The sequence below is a fragment of the Zootoca vivipara genome, chromosome 1 (assembly GCF_965207765.1).
Source record: "Zootoca vivipara chromosome 1, rZooViv2.hap1.1, whole genome shotgun sequence".
Taxonomy (NCBI): domain Eukaryota; kingdom Metazoa; phylum Chordata; class Lepidosauria; order Squamata; family Lacertidae; genus Zootoca; species Zootoca vivipara.
This window is the reverse complement of record NC_142582.1, coordinates 108,769,296-108,792,255: the sequence shown is the minus strand read 5'-3', so window position 1 is coordinate 108,792,255 and position 22,960 is coordinate 108,769,296. Positions and strand designations below refer to the sequence as shown.

At 44.1% G+C, this 22,960-nt stretch overlaps 2 protein-coding genes across 3 annotated transcripts in view; both read left to right on the top strand.

Moving 5' to 3' along the window:
* Nucleotides 1-5,260, top strand: part of SEL1L (SEL1L adaptor subunit of SYVN1 ubiquitin ligase) — a 36,722-nt gene extending 31,462 nt beyond the window's left edge. For both annotated transcript variants that reach the window (XM_088672611.1, XM_035107784.3), the window contains one exon: nucleotides 577-5,260. In XM_088672611.1, coding sequence (XP_088528737.1) covers nucleotides 577-780 — 204 coding nt within the window. In that variant the 3' untranslated portion in view covers nucleotides 781-5,260. The remainder of the gene's footprint in view (nucleotides 1-576) is intronic.
* Nucleotides 5,261-15,034: 9,774 nt separating this feature from the next.
* STON2 (stonin 2) overlaps nucleotides 15,035-22,960 on the top strand; it is a 70,289-nt gene continuing 62,363 nt past the window's right edge. The window contains exon 1 of the mRNA XM_035107794.3: nucleotides 15,035-15,242. The gene's annotated coding sequence lies outside the window, so the exon portion shown is untranslated. The remainder of the gene's footprint in view (nucleotides 15,243-22,960) is intronic.

Sequence of the window (22,960 nt, the reverse complement as noted above, 5' to 3'; positions counted from 1 at the left end):
GAAAACTTGCAGCATGTGGGAGGTGTGAAATACACTAAACAGCTTTCCACGGCCCTTAAAGAACATAACCTGGCTGCAAGGTCGCCACAGATAAGTTGCCCATCAAAAAGGCAAGGTTTGACACTCAGTAACATTCTTGTTCAGGGACACGGGTGGCGCTGTGGTTTAAACCACTGTGCCGCTTGGACTTGCCGATCGGAAGGTCGGCGGTTCGAATCCCCTGCGACGGGGTGAGCTCCCATTGCTCGGTCCCAGCTCCTGCCAACCTAGCAGTTCGAAAGCACACAGTGCAAGTAGATAAATAGGTACCGCTCTGCCGGGAAGGTAGACAGCGTTTCTGTGTGCAGCAGAAGCGGTTTAGTCATGCTGGCCACATGACCCGGAAAACTGTCTGTGGACAAACGCCAGCTCCCTCGGCCTGAAAAGCGAGAGTCGTTCGCGACTGGATTTAACTGCCAAGGGTACCTTTACCTTTACCTTTTAACATTCTTGTTCACATAAGGGGCAGGAAGCTATTGAAATTGTGGACAGCAGCTGAGGACTGAATGCGTCTCGCTTTGTCTGTTTTTTGTTTAGATCAAAGAAGTGTTCTCACACCTTGACATGGACCAGCTCTTGGGACCTGAGTGGGACCTTTACCTCATGACCATCATTGCTTTACTCTTGGGCACAGTCATTGCTTACAGGCAGAGGCAGCACCAGGCAATTCCCAGGCCGGCAGGGCCACGGCCAGCTGTGCCTCTCCAGGATCCTCCCCCAGAGCATCAGCCACCGCAATAGCAGGAACCTCAGTGAAGTGAACTGGATTTTCCAGCCAGGACTGTTTTGCGTGGTTTTAGGACACCCCATGAATGGGTCACATCGGCAAGGGAGGTGTAAAAGAGTGTCGCGTTCTGAAAGTCGCTTAGGACTCTTACCTTTCTTTTTTCAGGGATATGTATGTTTCCTCAATGCGGAGTTGAATGTTATTTCAGTGCCAGTGGAATAACGAAACAGCTTTTGTGAAACATGCGTGTGTTACTTCAGAAGTGATGCCTGCTGTACCAGATTGTTCAGTGCCCTTTTTCAGTTGTGTCTCAGTAGTTCAGGTGATGATTGTGGTGGAGGTTGGCCTACACAGAAAGGAAACTTATAGTCCAGTCTTTGTTCAAGAAAGTCAAGCCTCTGCTTTTCTTCTAAGTAAAAAAAAAAAATATGCCATGTGAGTATGTTTGCAATTGTGATAAACTTGATTTATTTTTCTGGTTCTCCTCCCAATTCTTTTGACACCATCTTAATCCCTTAATAGTATTTCCAACCCTTGAGTGTCTGTGGGTGCTTTCATTTGGATATATCAGTCCATAAGCAGATAAAAAGACTATCAGTAAATATGAATATACTTATTCGCGGTGATCTGTACTTACCCCTCTCCACTTGGGCAAATTCTTCCTAGCAGCAGTGGCTGAAGTATGATTGCACTTCTAAAATGACAGATAATTTAACGAACAAGTCCTCTGCAGCATGTGCAGAATTCTGATTTTTTAAAAATTATGTACACTGCAAGAGCCTTTCTGAGACGTGTAAGGATTCCACCCCACCCAAGCTCACTCAGCCTCTTTTCTTTTCTTTTCTTTTCTTGTTCCACAAATATGCCAAGATTAGCCGAACAGTGGGCTGGAGAAAAGGCCAGTGCTTTGTTAAGCTCGTCTTTATGGCAGTCTTTCTTTTCTGTTGCTTTTCCAGTCCATCATAATTCAGGTCTAATGAGCCAGATTTGTCTTAACCAGATATTGCAAATTCTATTCAAGCATTCAGTTCTAAATGCATGAAGGGGCCCTGCAGGAATGTATGGCGCTAGCCCTGGCCCCATAGCAACACAGGCATTTGCAGCATTCCACAGCACATGTGTGGTCATCTCTTCGATGCACATAGGATTTCATCCTCAGAGGCAGGAATCCAATCTTGTCCCTGTGTCGGAAAACCTATGCACATAGAAAGCAGCCCCCTTCAGATTGAGCTGAAAATGGCAAAACAATGCTGGCATACATTGTGTGCATTCCCAGAGGTTTCAAATGCCCAAACAGGATGATTGCAGTAGGTGTAGGAGACACTGCAACTTTGGGTTATTAATGTAACCTCAATCTACATATCTGAAAATTGGTTAATTCCCATTTCTGTTGCATTAGCTATCATGAGATGCAAAGCACTCAATTAGCATATACTAGTCAACTCTAAATGATGTATCGGTTAATAACACCCTCACCATTTATACCGGTTTGGCTCCAGCACACATGATTTTTAAGCTCCTTGGAGAGTAGAAATACGATGCAGGGGTGAGAGGACCCCCAGACTTTGATAAGAGCTGTTGTAGTACGAAAACTAATTCAACATGTTTTTTCCTTTGGCCTCAAATCAAACAACATGTTCCAGGCTATAAGATGACTATGGATACTTGCTGTTTAACCCATTGCTCTTTTAGTAAGTCACTATATGAAGCAAAGATGCAAGGACAATTTTCTGGCTGAACGGATGCGCAGAAACATGTTCCTTTTCAACTACTACAGTAGAATATACATGTGTCTGTTTCTAGAGCATCATTATATCAGCTGTTGGTACCATTGAAAGCAATGTGGTATTTAAATGTTGTTTAGAGTCTGGACCGCATACGTTGCATGCTTCTCAAAAGCACCTTATCTTGCCTTGTTCAAATGCCAACAGCCTTTGTTAGTAAGCAAGTAGGCAAGCATAGTTGGAGTAGCAAGGGTTTCCATTAAAAGAGAGACACCGTATGGCTCTAAAATGTTAGGATATTATTGAGCAAGATTTTCTTCCATTAACATGTCTTGGAATCTGTGAGAAGAGCTTGTAGAAGCAGAGGTGTTGTGTGGCTTAACAGTATTATGAGGTTGGACAACTTTGAAGGTGGTCCGAATGCTTTTTTTCCCCCAAAATGTGCAAATCAGATAGACAAGGTGCAAACGACAACTAAAACCTTGCCATAATTTGGGTCCTACATACAGAGTACAGTTCAAAGGAACAACAGGGTTTGTGTGGGGGGTATTCCTTTGGTGTTTCAGCAGCTCCAGTTGGAAGGCTCCAGTTGGAAGTGATGGTCTCTCTGTTCGTGCATTTGTTAATTACTACAGGGTAAAATCCAGAAAAGTGTGCTTGATTTCAAATGAGACTAAATTGTGATACAGTTGTTTCCTACGTTAAAATCAATACTTTCTTCGGAATGAACAGCTTAGTAACTGCATAATTCTTCAAAATAACCAAAATATTCCCCTCCGCTATTTCATTTTATTGCTTCTGTGGAGCTTTTTAAAGAATTGCTAATTGTGCCACTTTAAATTTGTTTTGATTCACTTGAATCCACTTGAATTCCACTTAATGTAGTGACTATAGCCCCCATAACCACATCCATACTAAAACTAAACCTTGAGATAAGCAAAACACATGATCTCCCCTTTTGAATTATTTTCCTCCTTTAGAAAGTAGTAAGTGTGTTTCCCTTATGGATTTTGCCATTGCTGAGAAGCTATTTAAATAGCATCCATTCAGATTTGATGTAGCTGACACCAGGTTACATGGCAGAACCATCAAGCAAACTCAGGGATTTAAGAAAAGATCAGTAGGTCTAGGTTATCCACATATAGTATCTTTGAAGATCCTCTTGTTCTGAACTAACCTTTTAATTTTCCTTTTAAATTAAGACTAGCATCTATTAGTATAAAATTGCTTGCATTCAGTTGGCGCTAGTAAAGCAGGCTTTGCCTTTTAAACTTTTTGTCATGGGGTGTGATTTTTTTAAAGAGCACCCTCTTGCTATTTAGAGGGGCAGGTGGATTTAAATTATCTAAGCTAAATGGAATTGCTTGACATGGATCCAATTGTTGGATTCAAGTTCTTTTATCGAAGATAGATTAGAACATAAATGGACTTGGCTAAGGATCTGCTGAGACTTGTGTCTTTTTAATCCATCTCTTTTCTGAAAATTGTCACTGTACCAGATGTTGTGAATGTGAACAGCAGCATGTTTCAGAGACTATAATTATATATCGTTTGAATTTTGCTTCCCTGGATGTAATTAGTGCTATCCATATGTATGAGAAATTTCTCCTTTCACACGTTAAGTGACAGTGTTTGAGTGAAGGGTTTACTCGAGTCTTAAATCACTAAACCAGGAATAAACAGCATATTTGAAGTAGCAATGGATGTCCCACCACAAATCTGTGTTGGGTTAGCTTAGCTCTGCCTTTCTCTCCATGGTAGCTGTCACAGATGCTTCTTAATCTGCTTTTCCATAATGTGGCTGTATGTGTGAAAATACTTCACTCTGTGATTGACATCATTGGGGAAATAAAGTGGGGGAAGCTTGCCTTTAAGAGAAAAGGCTTCTAATATTTTCACTACTTACTGGGGGATGAGAAAAACTGAAAGACAGTTGTTTCCCCACTATGTTTTAACAAACCAAACAATACAGAGCACCCAGTCCATCATCTCAAGGTAGCCATCACTGTTGAGCCCAGTTTGGGTTTTCTTTGACACGAGGTATTTTAAACAAGCCCTTGCTTAAACCAACAAATAAGAAGTTAGCTGTGACTGATCATTACACATGAGGCTGGGTGGTATGTATAAACCAAGGCAGTAGTGCTTGCACACAAAGCACTAGCACACCAGTGCCACGTACCCCTGGGCCACACATCCCTGATGCAACTGACTGGTTCCACTGATTTAAGTTAAACTTAAGTTACAATCCTATGCACGCTTGCCTAAGAATGCACCCTGTTGAACCGAATGAACTTAATTCCAAGTACGTAAATAAGCTTAGGATCAGGCTGAAAGTCCAACGTAGAATGGATTGGCGCCAACAGCTTGCACACTGTTAATTTGCTGTTTCTAAAACCCACACACCCCAGTTATAAGAACGGAAGCTTACTTTACCAATTCTTTAATATTTTAAACAGCACGAAAAACAGGTTACTTTCCGCTTTTTTTTCTTTTTCTTTTTTGAAGGGTTGGCATGATTTGAGAGCTGCAACTGAATGCATACAGTTGGAGAAGGCTAGTGAGAAGAGTCCTTTTGTCTCACGCTGGCCTAAATCACAGAGTGAATAAAGGGTTTTGTAAATTTTCTTTTGTATTTAAGATGATGCAGTATAAAGGCTGGAAAAGTGTAATATAACTGTAAACACATCCTGTTAATAGAAAGATGTACAGATTCATTTTGTACTATATCTTGTTGAATAAAGATGCCACTTTTGTGATTGGCCTGTAATGATGTAAGAGAAGTTGTGTTTCTTTTTTACGTTTAAAAAGAACTGGCATTTCTGACAAAAACTATGACCTATACAGCTGAACGAGAAATCCCCCACCCCTTTTTTAAATACACTTAGTGCCTAACAATACAATACAATTCTTGCCTACTTGGCAGTAAATGCTGATTTCAAGTAAATATGCACAGGATTGCAACCTTAGGGTACAATACAATGCTCACACACAGCTTTTATATAATAATAGAGCACTTGTAATAGCAATTTTCCTGTGCTCAGACTGTTTCAAGTACATCACCTTGATAGCTCTTTCAACTTTGTGGGCCATTACATTATTCCAGATTGGAGGTGATGGAGACTGATACAGTGGCTTGCCTGAGCTCAGTGAATACACAGGTGATTTGCTCCTGCGCTTGACTGCTATCCTACTCCCTCTCAAAGGTAAAGGTACAGGGACCTCTGACCATTGTAGGACTTATGTAATTGCCACTAACATTTTCATACCTTTATAATTATCCTTAGCGTATTCCACAAATTTACTCCATTGTAATTTGAACTTTCCCTCGTCCTGTTCCCGAATTCTACAGGTTAATTTGGCCATTTCCATATATTCCAAGAGTTTCGACTGCCACTCACTGATTGATGGGATTTCATTGGTTTTCCATTTCTGGGCTATAAGAATTCTCGCTGCCACAGTGGCGTAGAGGACATAATGTTTCAGGCCACTCCAGTCTCTGCCGAGTGGGGAGATTCCAGGAGTCATAGCACTTAACCAGGGTTTGTGTTTCTTTGGGGAAAATGAGGCACAATGGAGGCTAGGGTCTTAATGAAATATCGTTTTATTCACACATATTTACACCTGGGGTTTGTGGAGAGTTAATGGCATTTGCTTCTCCTTCCCAGCAGCACTTGCAGAAAACAACGCGCCTTCCCTTCCATCTCGGCCAGCCCACTAAGAAGTTCCACTTGCCCCACTCCATCCAATCCTTTGCTTTTAAAATACCATTTTTTTCCTGTGTGACATCACAAGCGCTGTCGCCCTGGCAACCCCCATTTGTCCGAACTCTAATCTTCCTTTGATGTGTTGATTAGTTGTTCTCCTTAACTACTTCCCTGCTATCTGAAGAAGTGTGCATTCACACGAAAGCTCATACCAATGACAAACTTAGTTGGTCTCTAGGGTGATACTGGAAGGATTTTTTAAAATTTTGTTTCAACTACGGCTACCTACCTGTAACTACTCCCCCCCCCCCCAGGCATTCATGCCCTGGACTGGAAAAGAAGCTTAACCTGCCTTTTTGCACTGTTAAATATGAAGCCTTAATTCTGTTCAGGAATTCTGGAACTGTGTACAGTGGAACCTCGGTTTACGACTACCTCGGTTTACGAAAACCTCCGTTTACGAACACCGCAGACTCGAAAGTGTTTATATCCAGGTTCCGCGGCGTTGGATGCACAGACACGATCTGCGCAGCTAGCGCATGCGCAGAAGCTATCTGTGCAGCGTGTGTGTGCGCAGAAGCACTCTATCGATGCTTCCGCACGCACAGAAGCATGCCTTCCACGAGCGAATGCCTCGGCAAGTAAAGGCCTCCGCGGAACGGATTGCGTTCGCACTGTATAGAAAACACGGGAAGCAGAGCAGGAATGAACATGTTAGCTCCACCCTTCTCATTTCCGTAGCCCTCCATAAGTTTGAGAGCAACTGTGTGAAGAGGCTCCTTGCATGTTTTAGAACGGTGCTTTCTAAAACATGTGGGGACTCTCCACATACTCGGGGCTTACTAATTCACACAGTTGCCTGCCACTTTTTGAGGGTGGCAGTAGTGTGCATGTCCCTGCAACATCTTCCCCCACTTTATTATGCTTTGAGCCAGGGGTTCTCCAGTTTTCTGCTCCCAGGATCCACTTGAGTTGGCTAAAATGAGACTGAAGCCGACTCATCACAAAATGGTGGTGCCAATCACAAAATGGCAGCAGATAGACGTTGGCAGAATGAGCTGGCCATTAAAGACCCCCCCCCCAATTGCTAACTAATCCCTCTTTGGAAATTGCTAAATTCTTTGCCCACAGTTCATCTTTCTTTGAAGAAAAGTACAGACAGCATGCACCATTTTATGCAGAATTGCTGACCCAGAAGTTCTTAGTGGGGAGGGTATTTTATTTTTTATTTTATCTATCCTCCACCACCACCACCCTAGCCCAATATACACACACTCCTCTCAAAGTGGTTGGCATTTTTGTTTTGTTTTTTAAACTGATCTCCTGTAATTTTGTCTCCTTGTTCTTTTCACACTTGGCTTTCACTTATTCTCACCCCCCAAGTCTTTCATTCCTTTCAACCTGTTTTTTTCACATTCACATCTTCCTATGAAAGCTCTTTCTCTTGTCCCCAGTTTCGTTTTCTCTTCCCAGTTTATTAGTATTACTCTTTAAAAAATATTATTACTCTTTAAAATAGTAACATTTTTGGCTCTCTTGCTTCCTTCAATGCTGCCTCTAGCACTTGCCCCTAAAGGGAGGGTGGAGAAGCTTCTGGGTTTGGCAGGAGATGCAGAGTGGGGGGAGAGAGAACTAGGGTGTTTGGGTGTAAGTCTGCGTGATGTGGATGGGTCAAAAGGTTCAGCAGCAGATAACAGGGCAACTTCTCCCTCAGTCAGTCTTTGTGTCTCCCTCCTTCCTGTTTTCTGCCTTCCTTCCCTGACACTTGTTGCCACATCCGTTTCCTCTGCTTCTCGGATGGGCGGGTATATCAAACTCAGGTTCCCCCCCCCCCCGTTTCTCCACATTCTTAATTTCACTTCTCTACATTTCTACATCAGCTTGTAGAAAAACATTTCTTTTTAAAAAAACAAAACAAAACACAACCTCATTAAAATTCAGTAACATTTTAGTGTTCATTTATCCTAATGTATGCATTTTGATACGCAGTTTTACTGCAAATTTCCTGAATACAGCGAGACATTACTGTACAGTCATACCTCATGTTGCTGCGGGTTGCATTTTTTTGCTGCGGGTTGCTGCCGGTTGTGTTTACTTCCGGGTTCCGCTGCGCGCGCATGCACAAGAGCATTCTGCACACTTCGAGCTTTTGCACATGCGCTTTTGCTCTGTCACGCTTTTGCACATGCGCTCTATCACCGCTCGGGTTGTGGACTTTTGGGGTGCGAAATTTCAGAGGCTGGAGGTTCGCATCTTGTTTTGCAAAGTGTGGATTAGGTAAAGTGTTTTCATAGAATCATAGAATCATAGAGTTGGAAGAGACCACAAGGGCCATCCAGTCCAACCCCCTGCCAAGCAGGAAACACCATCAAAGCATTCTTGACATATGCCTGTCAAGCCTCTGCTTAAAGACCTCCAAATAAGGAGACTCCACCACACTCCTTGGTAGCAAATTCCACTGCCGAACAGCTCTTACTGTCAGGAAGTTCTTCCTAATGTTTAGGTGGAATCTTCTTTCTTGAAGTTTGAATCCATTGCTCCGTGTCTGCTTCTCTGGAGCAGCAGAAAACAATCTTTCTCCCTCCTCCATATGACATCCTTTCATATATTTGAACATGGCTATCATATCACCCCTTAACCTTCTCTCATCCAGGCTAATCATACCCAGCTCCCTAAGCCGTTCCTCATAAGGCATCGTTTCCAGGCCCTTGACCATTTTGGTTGCCCTCTTCTGGATACGTTCCAGCTTGTCAGTATCCTTCTTGAACTGTGGTGCAAAGTGTGGATTATCTGAAGAAGTGTGCATGCACATGAAAGCTCATACCAATGACAAACTTAGTTGGTCTCTAAGGTGCTACTGGAAGGAATTTTTAGTATAATTATTTTTTGTTTGGATTGGGTAAGTTCACCTCTAAATGTGAACTGAATACAATTTCTCCCGCATCCCTAATCCCCACCCCGACACACTGCATGCAGCAGCTTTACTCTCTTACCAATTCCATCTCCTACATATTCCTGTGCACTGTACATGCAGGGAAATGCTGCTACCAACCGCTCAACAACAAATCCACTGTATGACAAGGCGGGTGGGATGCAGCCCTGAAGTGTCCTGGTGGTCTCTGGAGCACAGTTTGAGAAATGCGGCTGCACATTTTCCATCCCCAGCACACCTGAAGGAGGGCTGTTAGCCAGCTGCTCAAACTAACACAATATCAATGTATATTGTTTATCAATTGCCTAAATACATAAGCCAGATAGTGTCAAGGCTATTTTTTTAAAAAAAATAAAATAAAAAATCTTGCATTGCTGAGATTTGCTGGCTGTAAATTCTGACTGTCTTGTTTTCATTGGTGCTTTGCACTCAAAATAAATTGGCTTAGGGTGAGTTTATGTTCCTATTTGTTTTGGTTCTGTTTATTGGACTGGCTTACGCCAGTCTGAGGTTTCCAATGTTGTTAGATTGTATTTGTGACTAATATCTTTTGAGGAACTGAATTCTTAAACGTGATTTGGGATGTGTTAGGGCTGTGTAAAACAATCTATAGGCACAAATCAACTAACACTAGGCGTTTTCTGGGTGCTTTTCTTTCAAATGGGAGATTTAAGCATCTGCTTTAAGCCTCTTCCGGAGAAAAGAATGTGACTGAAGGGTGCTCAGCTTCAACTGGATTGTGCCAACCAGTCTTACTCTATTATTTATCATGAATATGGGTCGACTTTGCTGCTGCCTGGAGAGAAAAATGCACAGAAGGGAGTGGGGTATAAGAATGCTGAAAAGAATGACATAATATGATCTCACTCTACAGCTGTCTGCCTTCCCCACCCGCTTTGGCTGAAGATTCCCCATTGAGGTTCTTAGGAGTTGTCCCGTACTCAAAATTACTGCACTCCTGAAAGTAATATTAATGCTTATGTGGATTCTCTCCTCCATCCCACCCCCCGTAATTAGCTCCCCCCCCTCCACCCCACCCCTGAATCTCAAAGTATTGCTGCCTGTTCCATCTTCCAGCATGAACAAACCCAAACAGATGATTAGCTAATGCTCTAATTGTGTGTGGTGGCTGAGAAGTGTTGGAGACAACATATAATTTTTAGCTTAATTGTGCTCTTCCTCAAGCTGGGCTGAGAACGCAGGAATGCAAACAAGAAATATTTAGCAGTGATGGGAAGTCTATATTTCAGGTGAACTTGGGCTGGCCTCTGTCTGTCTTTGGAGACAATGGAAGGGTGCGCCATTGGGAGGTGGTCAAACCATTGGAGAATTGCAGTGCCTGCTGTGGCTGTAGAGACCGATATGGGAAAGACATGTTTTGTTGCAGGTGGGGCAGGTGGAGGCGTCATTCCTCCTCTGGTCACTGCTGTGGATACACGACATGGCTGATTGTCTCCAGGTGCTGGGTAACTGGAAAACTGGCTTTAGTTGTGGACTAACGGTTTGCAACCTACTCTAATAATTCACAATGGCAATAAGTATTTAATTCAGTGGTTTTTGAACTTTTGGCCTACAAGGATCTTTCCCCACAAACACTTGCCTATTGATGGTGATTAAATTTGTATACTGCCCTTCATCCAAAGATAATAGGGTGATTCACAACATAAAAGACCTGTTATGACTATTCTGGGGAGTATCATATCCATAGCTGTCAAGTTTTCCCTTTTCTCGCGAGGAAGCCTATTCAGCATAAGGGAATTTCCCTTAAAAAAGGGAGAACTTGACAACTATGATTATATCCAGGATGCAGACTCTGTGTAGCAAGGTCACATGCTAGACCCATTGGCTTCATTGTCGTTCTGTCTCTGCTTGAATCAAGCGCATTTTGTAACCTAGCTCAGGTTCAGGTGAAGCAATGGATATGCAAAAGCAGTGTTTTAAGTTGCTTAATTATTGGATGAAGGCCAATAAACTAAAGATGGGGGTACTGCTGGTAAGATTCCAGCTGATCTGGAAGATAGTGTTTAGCATATTGTAGATGATACACTCGCCCTAAAAGATCAGGTTCACAGTTAGGTATGGGGAAGCACCGGCCCACCCATGAGGCAAAGTAGCTGCCTCAAGCAACAGGATCCACTGGGACAGCAAATCTGCCTCCAAGAATGCATCGCCTGCTGCTGCTGCTGCTGCTGCTGCTGCTGCTGCTGCTGCCATAGTAGCAGCAACAGCCACAGTGCACTCCTTGGAGGCCAGATCTGTCCCCTCCGTGCTGCCTCTGTAGTGGCCTGATGGCAAATAGGAGGCACTGCTGATCTCCTCCCACCCTTGTTCCTGATGTAGATCTTCACTCACTCCTTCTTCTGTGGCAGGGGGAGCACATGCCAACATGTATTGGGTCAGCCCTGGGTTGAGGTAGTGCTAGATCCATGCCAAAGTGGCATGAGTTGGCTTTCACAGACTCAGACTGGTGCACTAACTGTGCTTCTCCTAGATCAGGCATCCCCAAACTTTGGCCCTCTGGATGTTTTGGACTACACTTTCCCATCATCCCTGACCACTGGTCCTGTTAGCTAGGGATCATGGGAGTTGTAGGCCAAAACATCTGGAGGGCCGCAGTTTGGGGATGCCTGTCCTAGATGCTGTTATCTGTGCTGTAATAGCAGCCACAGTTGTGCATAGGGCTGCCTTTGGAGAATCTCCATAGTTCTGAAGTCCTACTACCGGTACCTTCCCTCTTAACTACTGAACTAACCACAGTCTCCCCCATTATGTCCAATCTCAGGGAACTGTGGTTAAATGAAGCAGGAGGGTTTGCAGATACAGTTTCCCGCAGCTTCTGCTACTTGATGTGAATTGCCATCTGAGTTGCTGAAATGTTAAACATGCAAAAACATACTGTTCCTCAGAGCAACGGCACCTTTCTGCTCACTAGGCATAAAGTCATCTTCTCCTGCCCTCTCACCTAGTGCAAGTAGCCCAGTTACAAGTGCTAAATAAAATGTTGTGTATGGTATGTGTTATGCTTAGCCACGACCCAGCACTAGACACGGAGTCCTCAGAGAATGAACCAGACATGCCACAGGTCAAGGACCTAGAGGAGTGGGCAGGAACTCCTGAAGTCAGTCCTGAGGATTTCCTCTTGTGGGAGGTTAGAGGAAGAATTCTTGGATCCAACAGAGGAGGTGGAGCCACCCCTCAGTGCTTGAGAATGCTGCTGTCAAAAGGCCCTGGTTGAAGCCAAAGAACTCATCTCTGCTTTTCAGGCCGAGGGAGCCGGCATTTGTTCACAGACAGCTTTTCCAGGTCATGTGGCCAGCATGACTAAAGCACATCTGATGCAACAGAACACCATGAAGAAAGCCAGGGCGCACAGAAACACCGTTTACCTTCCCGCTGCAGCAGTACCTATTTATCTACACACGCTGGTATGCTTTCAAACTGCTAGGTTGGCAGGAGCTGGGACAGAAAAATAGGCGCTCACCCCGTCATGCAGATTCGAACTGCTGACCTTCCAATCAGCAAGCCCAAGAGGCCCAGTGGTTTAGACCAGAGCGCTACCCGTGTCCCAGACCTTTTACCCACTGGCAAAACAGGAGACTTCCTAATCTTATGGGCTGCTGTGTAAATCATATGTGGCCAGAGGATAAAAATGTGCAATTTACTGTATACCTCTTATTGTAGGGTGGGGTGCCATGTAGTTTTTTTATTTAAAAAAATGTTGCACAAGAAGGAGTTGAAAATTCTGAGAATAAATTGCCCGCATTTTCACATTAATGTATTTCGTTTTCACAGCAACACCAGCTGCTTGTAATGAACAGAAGGGAATCTTACGAGATGTTGGAATTGCTGAAATAGAAATAAAAAAACCATTCTCTTTTCTCCTAGAATGCTGCTTTAAAGGGCAAGAAAGTGCTTGAATAGTTGAGCTCATAGGCAATGTTGAATTATTCTAGTCTATGAGTAAATAATGTAGTGCATGGTAGAGAATACTGGATCTTGCAGTGACCAATAAAAGTCAGTAAGTCTGTGTGCATTAAGTGGGTTGGCATACAAAGCGGATTATTGATTACTAGCTATAATGGGAACATTTATGATGAAGGGGGAATACTAAATGCTTAATAGAGTGGGGGCAAAATCCTTGCTCACACATGACAACCTAAACAGTTGAAACTGCAGCCTTGTCTTCAGTAACTGGATTCCAAACTTCTTACTGTAAGATGAGCTGTGGGTTGTACAGGGCATTTTCCCCCCTTGGTTTTCAACTGCCTTCCACCCCTAAGTTCAACTGCACAGATGATAATTTCTCTACGAATCCTATTTTGGCATAGCTAAATGAGGGTGTATAGTCATACCAGGTCTGCCCCAATGTATTTTGTCATGTGTGATGCAACTCCAATTAACATCTTGTAGAAACAGAAAGTGGCTTAAAAATGTACGTGGACCATTTCACACTTGACACCTCCTGTGCGGAAGGAAAATGAGTGTGTGGTACCATCATTACCAACCCCATTATGGTATTGATATTGAACTTTATGAGTTCTTGTTAGCTCTTTATACAGCAGCTGGCACCTTGTATTTGTGTTATCATCTATGTTTTATATTCCACCAAAGCACTTTATGTATGTGGCACTCTTAACACAACTTAAATCAGCCTTCTTAGATCTTAGTAGTATTGTACTGTCTTTGTACTGGAAGGGCAGAGAGGCCACTGAGAATTGAAGAATATTTTTTATACTCTCCTCCTTGTAATTTGCTGTATGGATTATATTATAGGGGTTGTGGGTGGGGTTGTTTTTACTATCGTAATTGCAGTTGTATATACAAGATGAGCACCGCAACCCCAGAGTCGTCTGTGACTGGTCAGGGGTCCCTTTACCTGCCATGGGACCTTCTGGTGAAGGGAGAGTAAGAAATACAATAAATAGCTGTAGGAAACACTGTTGTTGCCAGAAAATTGTGTGAACATTTGTTTTTCCCTGTATCCAGATGTTTGGAAGTCATTGCAGTTCTAAACAAACGTTTTCAGTGCGAAATTGGCTTTCATGTAGCTCTTACATACAATAATGTACATGCTATGTCATAATCAGTTTTACTTCTTTGTCCATTTATTCGTTTGACAAAAAGTATAACCCACTTTCCGACAACTGTTCTCTAAGGGTGATTACCACTGACAAAAAGACAAGTATCAGAAAAAACCTCAAGAAATTAGAATACAGCATCAATCATGGACAGGGTCAGTCGAATTAAAACAAAGCTGACATTAAAACATCTTAGCTGTAAAGATGCTTGCCTGAAGAGAAACACTCTTATACCTTGAATCTGTCGCACCAAACTTCGTTTAAAAATTGTTCTGGGAGTGTGAAAACGGGCTTTACTCATATGGTCTTCCCTTCTGCTGGCTGGTTTACTTGTACAGCGCTGTTTGCTGTTAGCTTTTTTGTGGCAGAGGTCAATTGATTTGCTTGGCTGGTGTGCTTCGGTGTGACACCTCCAGCGTGTGGTCGGGCATCTAACGAAGATTTCTTATTACTGCGTTCTATTTAATAATAACAACATATTCGGAACACATACAGTATCTCTGTTTCTAATCTCATTGGGTTTTTTTATGTCACTCTGTAAAACGTCATGTGCATTTATAATATACCGGTACTACCGATGACGACGCAGGTGGAGGATTGCGCGCGGTTATTTTGCATTTTACAGTTAAAGCCTTAAATAAGAATGAAAATAGACGGTCAACCCTTCGGCATCTCCGAGGGGGTCGAGAGAGCAGGAGAGAGCGAGGAAACACCCTGGGAGAGCCTTGCCACGCCCTCCTTCCCCGCCAGCCAATCCCGACCCTCTTTCGCTCTCCCCGGCTTCGGATCCTGCCCAATGGAGGCTCTCCCCTGCGCGGATTCCTTCCCTCGAAGGGAAGGGAGGAGAGAGCCAGGAGTGTAGCCCACTCGCTCCAAGAGGGGATGGCAGAGCTCGGCTTCCTCTGCTTGGATCGCCTGCCGCTGAACTTTCCTGCCGGGATTTAAATTTTCCCCATCTCCCCACCACAGCCTTTCTCCCTTTCAACACACACCCTTTTGCTGGAGGGAGAGAGGAAAAGACTGCGTGGCGCTTCCAAGGTAACCCGATCTCTTGCTGCACTCACACCACGTTTGTATTTCTTGCTCTTCTGCAAACCAAACGAGGCAGGTGGAGGGCAGGGTAAGGCCAAGTAGCCAGCCACTGCCTCGGCCCCCGGCCGCAGATATTGCCGGTGTGTGATTGCAGCCTCGCCCCGCCGTGGGAACATGTGCGCGTCGCCGCGTCCAGGTCTCCCCCGGGTTTCGCCTGGGCTGCGCGGAGGAGTACTTTCAGCCTGCGAAACTGCACCGGGTGCCTGGCGGGGACTGGAGAGCACCACGCTTGGCTGTTGGCGGAGCGTGGAAATCCCTCCCAGCTAAACAAAGAAGACCGAGATACTTAGCCCGCCTTGCAGTCCTTCTGCCTGGAAAGTAGCTCGGCGAACGCCGGGCTCGCCGCTGGGTAGGGCGCGGTGGAGGTGAAGGAAGGGACACTGGGTTTATAGAGGGTGGGTTTTTTACGCTTGGCTTTTTTTTAAACCCCCCCCTTTTTTTGTAAATGATTTGCTAGAAATCGGCGCCGGGGAGATCCGCGATTGCCCACGACCGGCGGTGGGAATCGCTCTTTGTATTATATAGCCTGTGACACACGGACGCTGTTGGGTTTGTTGTCTGTCTGTCTGTCTGTCTGTCTGTTGCTTTTAAACTCTCCTAGGGGACGACTCTCGGTCTGGAGATCGGGTGCTTTTGGAGGGGTGATCTTCCCCCCTTTCCCCTCACCCAAATGTTCCCACTTTAGCAGCGCTCTGTTGCTCCCGGTTGATGGTGCCCCTTTCAAGCACTCTCCTCTCTCTTCAGTCTGTACTCGAATCTGTTCGAGCACCTGCTTAAAGGGAAAGCGGTTATTTCTCTCGTTGGTCCTAGCAACCCTTTAGTGTCTCTTGTCTCTTTCCGGAATGCATTATCTTCCCAGACATTAGCACCCGCAGGGCTTCAGAAAAATGCAAGTCGATAATGTGTTGGGAGTCCCCCCCCTTCTCTTCTCAATGCATCCATTATTGACTTCTATCCTTTTAACATACCAGAGTTTTTAGGTGGTGTTCCTGGAGTTTAGGGAAAAGGAAAAGGCAGTTATATAATGCAAGAAATTGCTTGGTTCTGTTTCATGCTAGGAATCAGAAATATACCATTTAGGCAGACTAAGAAGGTAGAGATGGGATTGTGTATGTGTGTGTGGTAAAACTGTTGTTGTCTGAAGTTGAGTAGGCTGTAGGCATTAAGAGCAGGCAGATCTTACCTTTGGAGCACAATCCATCAATAGGTCATCAGTCTTTTGTACACGTCTTGTTCATGTACATGCTCTTGTCCAAGAGAACTTCCAGGGAGCTGTGAGCCTCATGTCAGTGGGAAAGTTGGGTGCTGTGTGGATTTTCCATCTCTGGTACCAGAATGCCTCGCAAGGGCCAGCCCTGTGGCTAGAAAGTTCTCACAGTAATGTGAATAGCATTTCTCACATTAACTTCTGAACTAAATTAAACAGGTGCATTCATCACTTTCCAAAGAGGAATGAAAGCCTGGTATGGAAAAAGTAACAGATATGTGGCTTTCTGAGAGAGAAAAAACGCTCAAACTCCTGCTGTGAGAAGAATAGGGGGTCTCCTAATGGCTCTCTTCACCCTTAATTAATTACAGTTCCCGTGATTCTTTGGTAGAAGAAGCCATGTCTGTATGGTGCTGTTTTCATTTACAGTGCAGATGGAGCCTTAGACTTTGAACTTTATGGTCCTGGGACAGGGGTGTTCTTTAGATGATGGTGCATTTAGATTGGAATACTTCACTTCAAAATGTGGCAAGCTAGCCCTGAAAAACTTGGGGGCCCCTCTTGCTCAATCTTCTGAGTAAGGCCTTGGACTTCTTCCCCAAAGCACGACCTTGACAGCACTTGTCAAGGCTCAGCATTAAGCCTCCATCTGGGAGCAAACATTGGTTCAAGGCCATGCTTTAAATGTAGGAATGTAAAAAGGGCCATCCTAGGCCAGACAAAAAGTCCAGAACCCAGTCCCTCAAAGCTCCTCTGCAGTAACTTGGGGTCTTGACGATCCACAAGGGCCAGCCAGATGTCTCTGGGAAGCCCACAATCAGAGCTGGAAGGCAACAGCCCCCTCTACCCAGTGCCTTTGAAAAACTGGTATTCAGCTCCATGCTCTTCAACATGGAGCCTCCATATAGCCATCAGTTTGTTTGTTTGTTATATTTTTATCCTGCTTTTCAGCTAATTATTGCCTCCCCAAGTGGCTGAAATGAATTAAAAATAAACAATACAAGCACTGCCATCAAGTCTGGAGCTTCTGTAATTGGACCTGGCCCTATTGTTTTGGCAGGTAAAGCAGGAGCCATGGCAAGGTGTTGGTAGGAGTAGCTGTGCATGCCATGCTGCCCTCTGGTCTAGGGAAGGATATTACCCCATTACCAGTGTTGAAATAAGATTCAACTGCCTGTCAGGTCAGCTTCTATGTGTGAAGTTGGGGTTGAAGTGTGGGTGGCACCATGTCATCCTTTGCCTGAGGCAGCAAAGGATTTTGAGCAAGCCCAGGTCCTACTGATGGTAGCTCAAGACTCCTAGACATTCCCCCAAACTGAGACATAAGGGGGAAATGCATCTCTCTAGTTCTTCAGGACCTGCCCATGCAAAGTTGGAATGTCCACTCCCCATCTGGAATTCGTCCCAAGTGGAAAATAATAGGTTGGCATCCATCTGTCTCAGGAGACAATGGAGGGGTGCCCATTGTGGGTGAAGTCAACCTGTTGGAAGGTTACAGGGCCTCCTGTGGCTGTAGAGGCCGATATGGGAGAGCCATGTTTCGTTGCAGCTGGGGCAGATGAAGGTGTCTGGTTGTGCTTCTCCTCCCAGCAGTCATTCCTCCTCTGGTCATTGCTATACGACCTGACTGCCTCCAGGCAGGGATTCCCGTATGGCGGGGTTGATGTTACCTTCCTTCGTGTCACATTTGGAGAAATCTTTAACGGGTCTGGTGTCTGGTTAAATAAGGAAAATAAAATTACTGCACATCTTGCTTGCATCATAGGTCTCTCTTGTTAACCTCATCAGTCTGTCCCCGGCAATGGCGGTTTTAGGGAAGCGCAGGAAAGAGGGGTCTGCTCCAAAATGCTGGCAGCTCCTTTAGTCAGGTTCTGCAGTTCACACAGCTCTGCAGCTCTTCAGGCAAAAATGTCTTCAGTAGGGTAGGAGAAGGCTGCTCTTCAGGAGGCATCACCTTAGCATTCTCAAGGGAAGGAAAACAACTTCACAGCCCTGCCTCTTAGCTGTCTTCACCAGCCCTCTCACAGCTGCCCGCTTCTCCACCAAAAGGGAGCAGGCTGGGCTTACCCTCTGTTATTGCTAGACAAAACATCTCACAAAGACTCTCCAGACAACATTCCCCCACCCACCCTGGATGGCATCATTCTTGGACCAATAAGTGCTTCCTTTGCACATGTGTAAACTTAAAAAAAAATCACTTTCAAAAAGGATCCCTTGGCCACAAAATAGTACTTTGAAGGATACATGTGGGGACTTGGTTAGTTCTGTAAGTGCATCACCTTCAGTTGTGCAAGATTCGTATACAGTGTATCTTTTGTCAATGTAGTGGTTCTGTTGCAAAGAGATTAACCTTTTGAAAGCCCTCAAAATAGCAATATTGTGTCACTTTCAGAAATTCAGGCCTTCCACTGGAACAGCTTGGGGATTTAAACCATCTTGTCAATGATTGGGTAGGGCTGTCACATGGAAGATGGAGCAAACTTGTTTTCTCCCTCTCTGGAGGATAGGACCCGAACCAATGGATTCAAGTTACAAGAAAGGAGAAACTGACAAAACATCAGGAAGAACTTTCTGACAGTATGAGCGGTTTGGCAGTGGAACAGACTCCGTTGGGAGGTTGTGGACTCTCCTTCCTTGGAGGTTTTGAAGCAGAGGTTGGATGGCCATCTGTCATAGAAGGTGTTGTGTATTGGTTTAAATTGTGTACCTGAATCTCACTGTTAAGTTCTGTAACTACCTTTCCCGCTCCAGGAGGATTCAAACGGGTGTGGTGACATAGAAAAAAAATCCTTCAGTAGCACCTTAAAGACCAACTAAGTTTTTATTTTGGTATGAGCTTTTGTGTGCATGCACACTTCTTCAGATACACTTGAAACAGAAGTGTCAGACCCTATATATATACAGAGGGTGGTGGGGGTGGGTGATGGGCTGATGGGAGTGGTAAACCTATAGATGGCTGTTAATGACTGCTGATGACTGCAATTAGTCCTGGGGGGGTGTTATCTCATTATGCATGATCAAGCTTTCTTTAGCCCCTCAGCCCTTGCTTCCCCCCCCCCAGGACTAATGCACACGAAAGCTCATACCAAAATAAAAACTTAGTTGGTCTTTAAGGTGCTACTGAAGGATTTTTTTTCTATTTTGCTTCGACTCAGACCAACACGGCTACCTACCTGTAACTAGAACTATGGGTGTGGTGACAGTTGCTATTGGTTAACTTGTTAGTACAATTTGGATCCTTACTATGATTGGGTCCCACCAAAATCTAAATGTATCCTTTCCCCAACTCCTGTTCCTGAGAGTATAAAAGAAGCTCGTCCTTTCCCTCCACCCCAGTTAAATTTCTACTGCAATAAAGAAGATTGTTTTTGTTAGACTTGACTCCTAGCATATCCTTGCTAGCATGCTGAGTCACTACCAGAGCTGATCACAGAAGAGCTGACATCTGCACCCACAACTTAACAGATGCTTTAGCTGAGATTCCCGCATTGCAGGGGGTTGGGCTAAATGACCCTTGGGGTCCCTTCCAACTCTACGATTCTGTGATTCTAAGAGTAGATACAGTCATCTGTTGCCACCTGAGAGCCTTGACTTGCTGCATATATTTATGTTGTTGTTCCCCATTTTTACCCAGCAAGGAGAGAATTTTAGATCAAGGACTGTGAGAAATGAATTGGTTATGTAACAGTGAACTAGTTCCCCCCCTCCTTGACAGACTGTCTAGTACAAAGGCTCCCACCCACCTGCCACAGGTGAGGTTTTCTCCCTGGCTGCAGAAGACTTTGTGAAATGGAGTTTTGCACATACATATTTTATAACCGCAAAATTTATAGAGGCTTCCTTCCATTTGCTTTGTCAAAATGTTCCGTGTGGGAAGAATCACATTCTTTCGTGTTTACTACTGGAACTGACTTTTCTGCTTGCAGTCTTTTCTGCTCAGTCCTAGTGTGAAGAAAGTAATTTTGCATGAGTTGTAAATGAAATAAGAAAATGCCCACAAGCATTGCCAGGGAAGGGCAGGGAGAGCGAGACTGAGACCGACCATTAGTGGGGAAGGATATGCCTCCAGAATAACCACACCTACCATTTTCTATGCATTTTTAATCCATCATGTCCATTATCCCTCCAGGTTTACTAATTGTTGCAAATTATTAACACCAGTGCAGGAATTTATGTCAGTATCTGACTTCATCATCTGGAGATATCACTGTGTATCAGTGCCAGTGACTGATCAGGTTGGGCAGTGGCCAAGGGCCCCAGAGGCTGAGAAGGACCTCTCACCAATCCATCCCAACGGGCCCCAGGACGACCATCTTAGCAGTAGGTTAGCAGACATTTTGGAATGGGAGTGAAGCTTCCATCCACAATGGCTTCCCACTATCTTAATTTACTTCTACCCATGGATCTATAAATGTATAAAATCTAGAGATTTTGTCAATGCTATTTTTCTAGAAAAAGAGGTGCCATGAACACCTCCCTTGTTTTCTTAGAACAGTAATGCCACCCACCTGAGAGATGATGGAATTGAGTTCCAGCAAGTTCTGGCTGAAAGAAAGCCCTGGTTCTCGTGGATACAGGTGAAACTCGGAAAATTAGAATATCGTCAAAAAGTGCACTTATTTCAGTAATGCAACTGAAAAGGTGAAACCAATACATGAGATAGATGCATGACATGCAAAGCATGTAATTGTAATTATTTGTTGTTAGGCAGGTCAATTATAAATGGAATGTAATGAATGAATGAATGTAATAGCGATGTTTATTTTTGTATTATTGTAACCATTTGTTTTATTACTGTGGAATTTCCAAAAGAAAGCATTTGTAAAAATTAAAAGAAAAATTAAAAATAATAAGTTGCATTACTGAAATCAATGCACTTTTCGACGATATTCTAATTTTCCGAGTTTTCCCTGTATATAGGCTAGCATTGCTGCTCACTACTAAAATGCCTTCAGGGGATCTGGCAGGGAGCGGTGTTGCTGCTCTTGCAAACAACAGGAGAAAAATACTGTGTGACCTGTGATGGGGGGTAGTATTGATGAAGTATTGCTTCAAGCCCTCTAACGATCTTCAGTTGCTTCTGCGGTAGAGATGAAGAATGAGGAATATCACAGTCCAGTGTGTTATCTCTCTGAGCAGGGCAGTAGCAAAGAGAACTCAATTTTTCCCAAAGCAGAGTTGGATCTGCCAAGTGTGTAAGGGAAATAGGAATATATATCCGTTCTTATTTCATGTGATAGAGTGGCCTATTCCTGTATTCCACCATGTGCATAACCTATGTCCCCTGGCCCTGTTTGACCTGGCCCTTGGTTTAGAGTAGCCATCCCCAGCTTGCTGCCCTCCCATCAGGGATAATGGGAGTTTTAGTCCAAAGATATCTGCAGGTTTGGGAAGGCTGGTTTACAGCATTTTAACAAGCAAGGCCTATACGTGGGTCTACAATCCTCTCCATGCAATTGATATATGCCATACAGCAGTAATCCTATTTGAGTTTTGACAAACCAGCTGTGCTTTTGCTATGAAAACCATCTTTTAATTTTCAGTGCCATTATGTAATGGGAAAATGTGCTGTAATACAGCATCAATGTTAAAACACTGAGACTCAATAAGTAATGTTTCAAGCTGATTGTTTCCATAACTGGATTTTTTTTTAATGGTCAAGGCAATAGTTTCCTGCCATGTCTCTAATGAGTCTTTTTCACAGGAGAACACTGCTTGCTGTGAAGTAATACATTTTGATTCTTATTGTGCTACAGTACCTGCTTAAATCTCAACAGAGCCATAATTCTAAACACAGTGGGGTTGAAATCTCAGCAGATCCACATCAGTTAGTGCTGTAACTCAGTGCTCCCCAACCTTTTTATCGCCACGGACCAGTCAACGTTTGATAATTTTACCGCGGCCCGCTGAGGGGGGGGGACATTGTTTATATTTTATTTAGATTGTTTTGATTTAATAATTTTAATTTAATTGTATTTAAATGTTCCTTGGGCGGCCCAGTACCAATTGATCCACGGACCGGGACCGGTCCGTGGCCCGGGGGTTGAAGACCACTGCTGTAACTCATCACTTTATATTGACGGTCAACTAATGCAATGGAAACAGCTGAGACTCTCATGGCACCTTGAAGACCCATAAATATAGGGTGGCATAAGCTTTTGTGGCCAAAAAAGATTGTTTCAGCTTCCTGCTCTTCAAAGAGGCACCAGATGCCAAAAGGCATATGCTGACAGGGCCACCACACCCACAGGTACTCGTGTTTTTCATGCACACCCACCAAACCTCAGGTCAGTGCAGCATTTCAGATATGGGCATGCACAGTCCCAAGCCATTTGAGGCTTTGCAGGAAAGTAGTAGCACCTTTTGCTATGGTCCATGGGGTCACGAAGAGTCGGACACGACTAAACGACTAAACAACAACAACAGTAGCACCTTTAAGAGCCCAGGAATGAGCAAG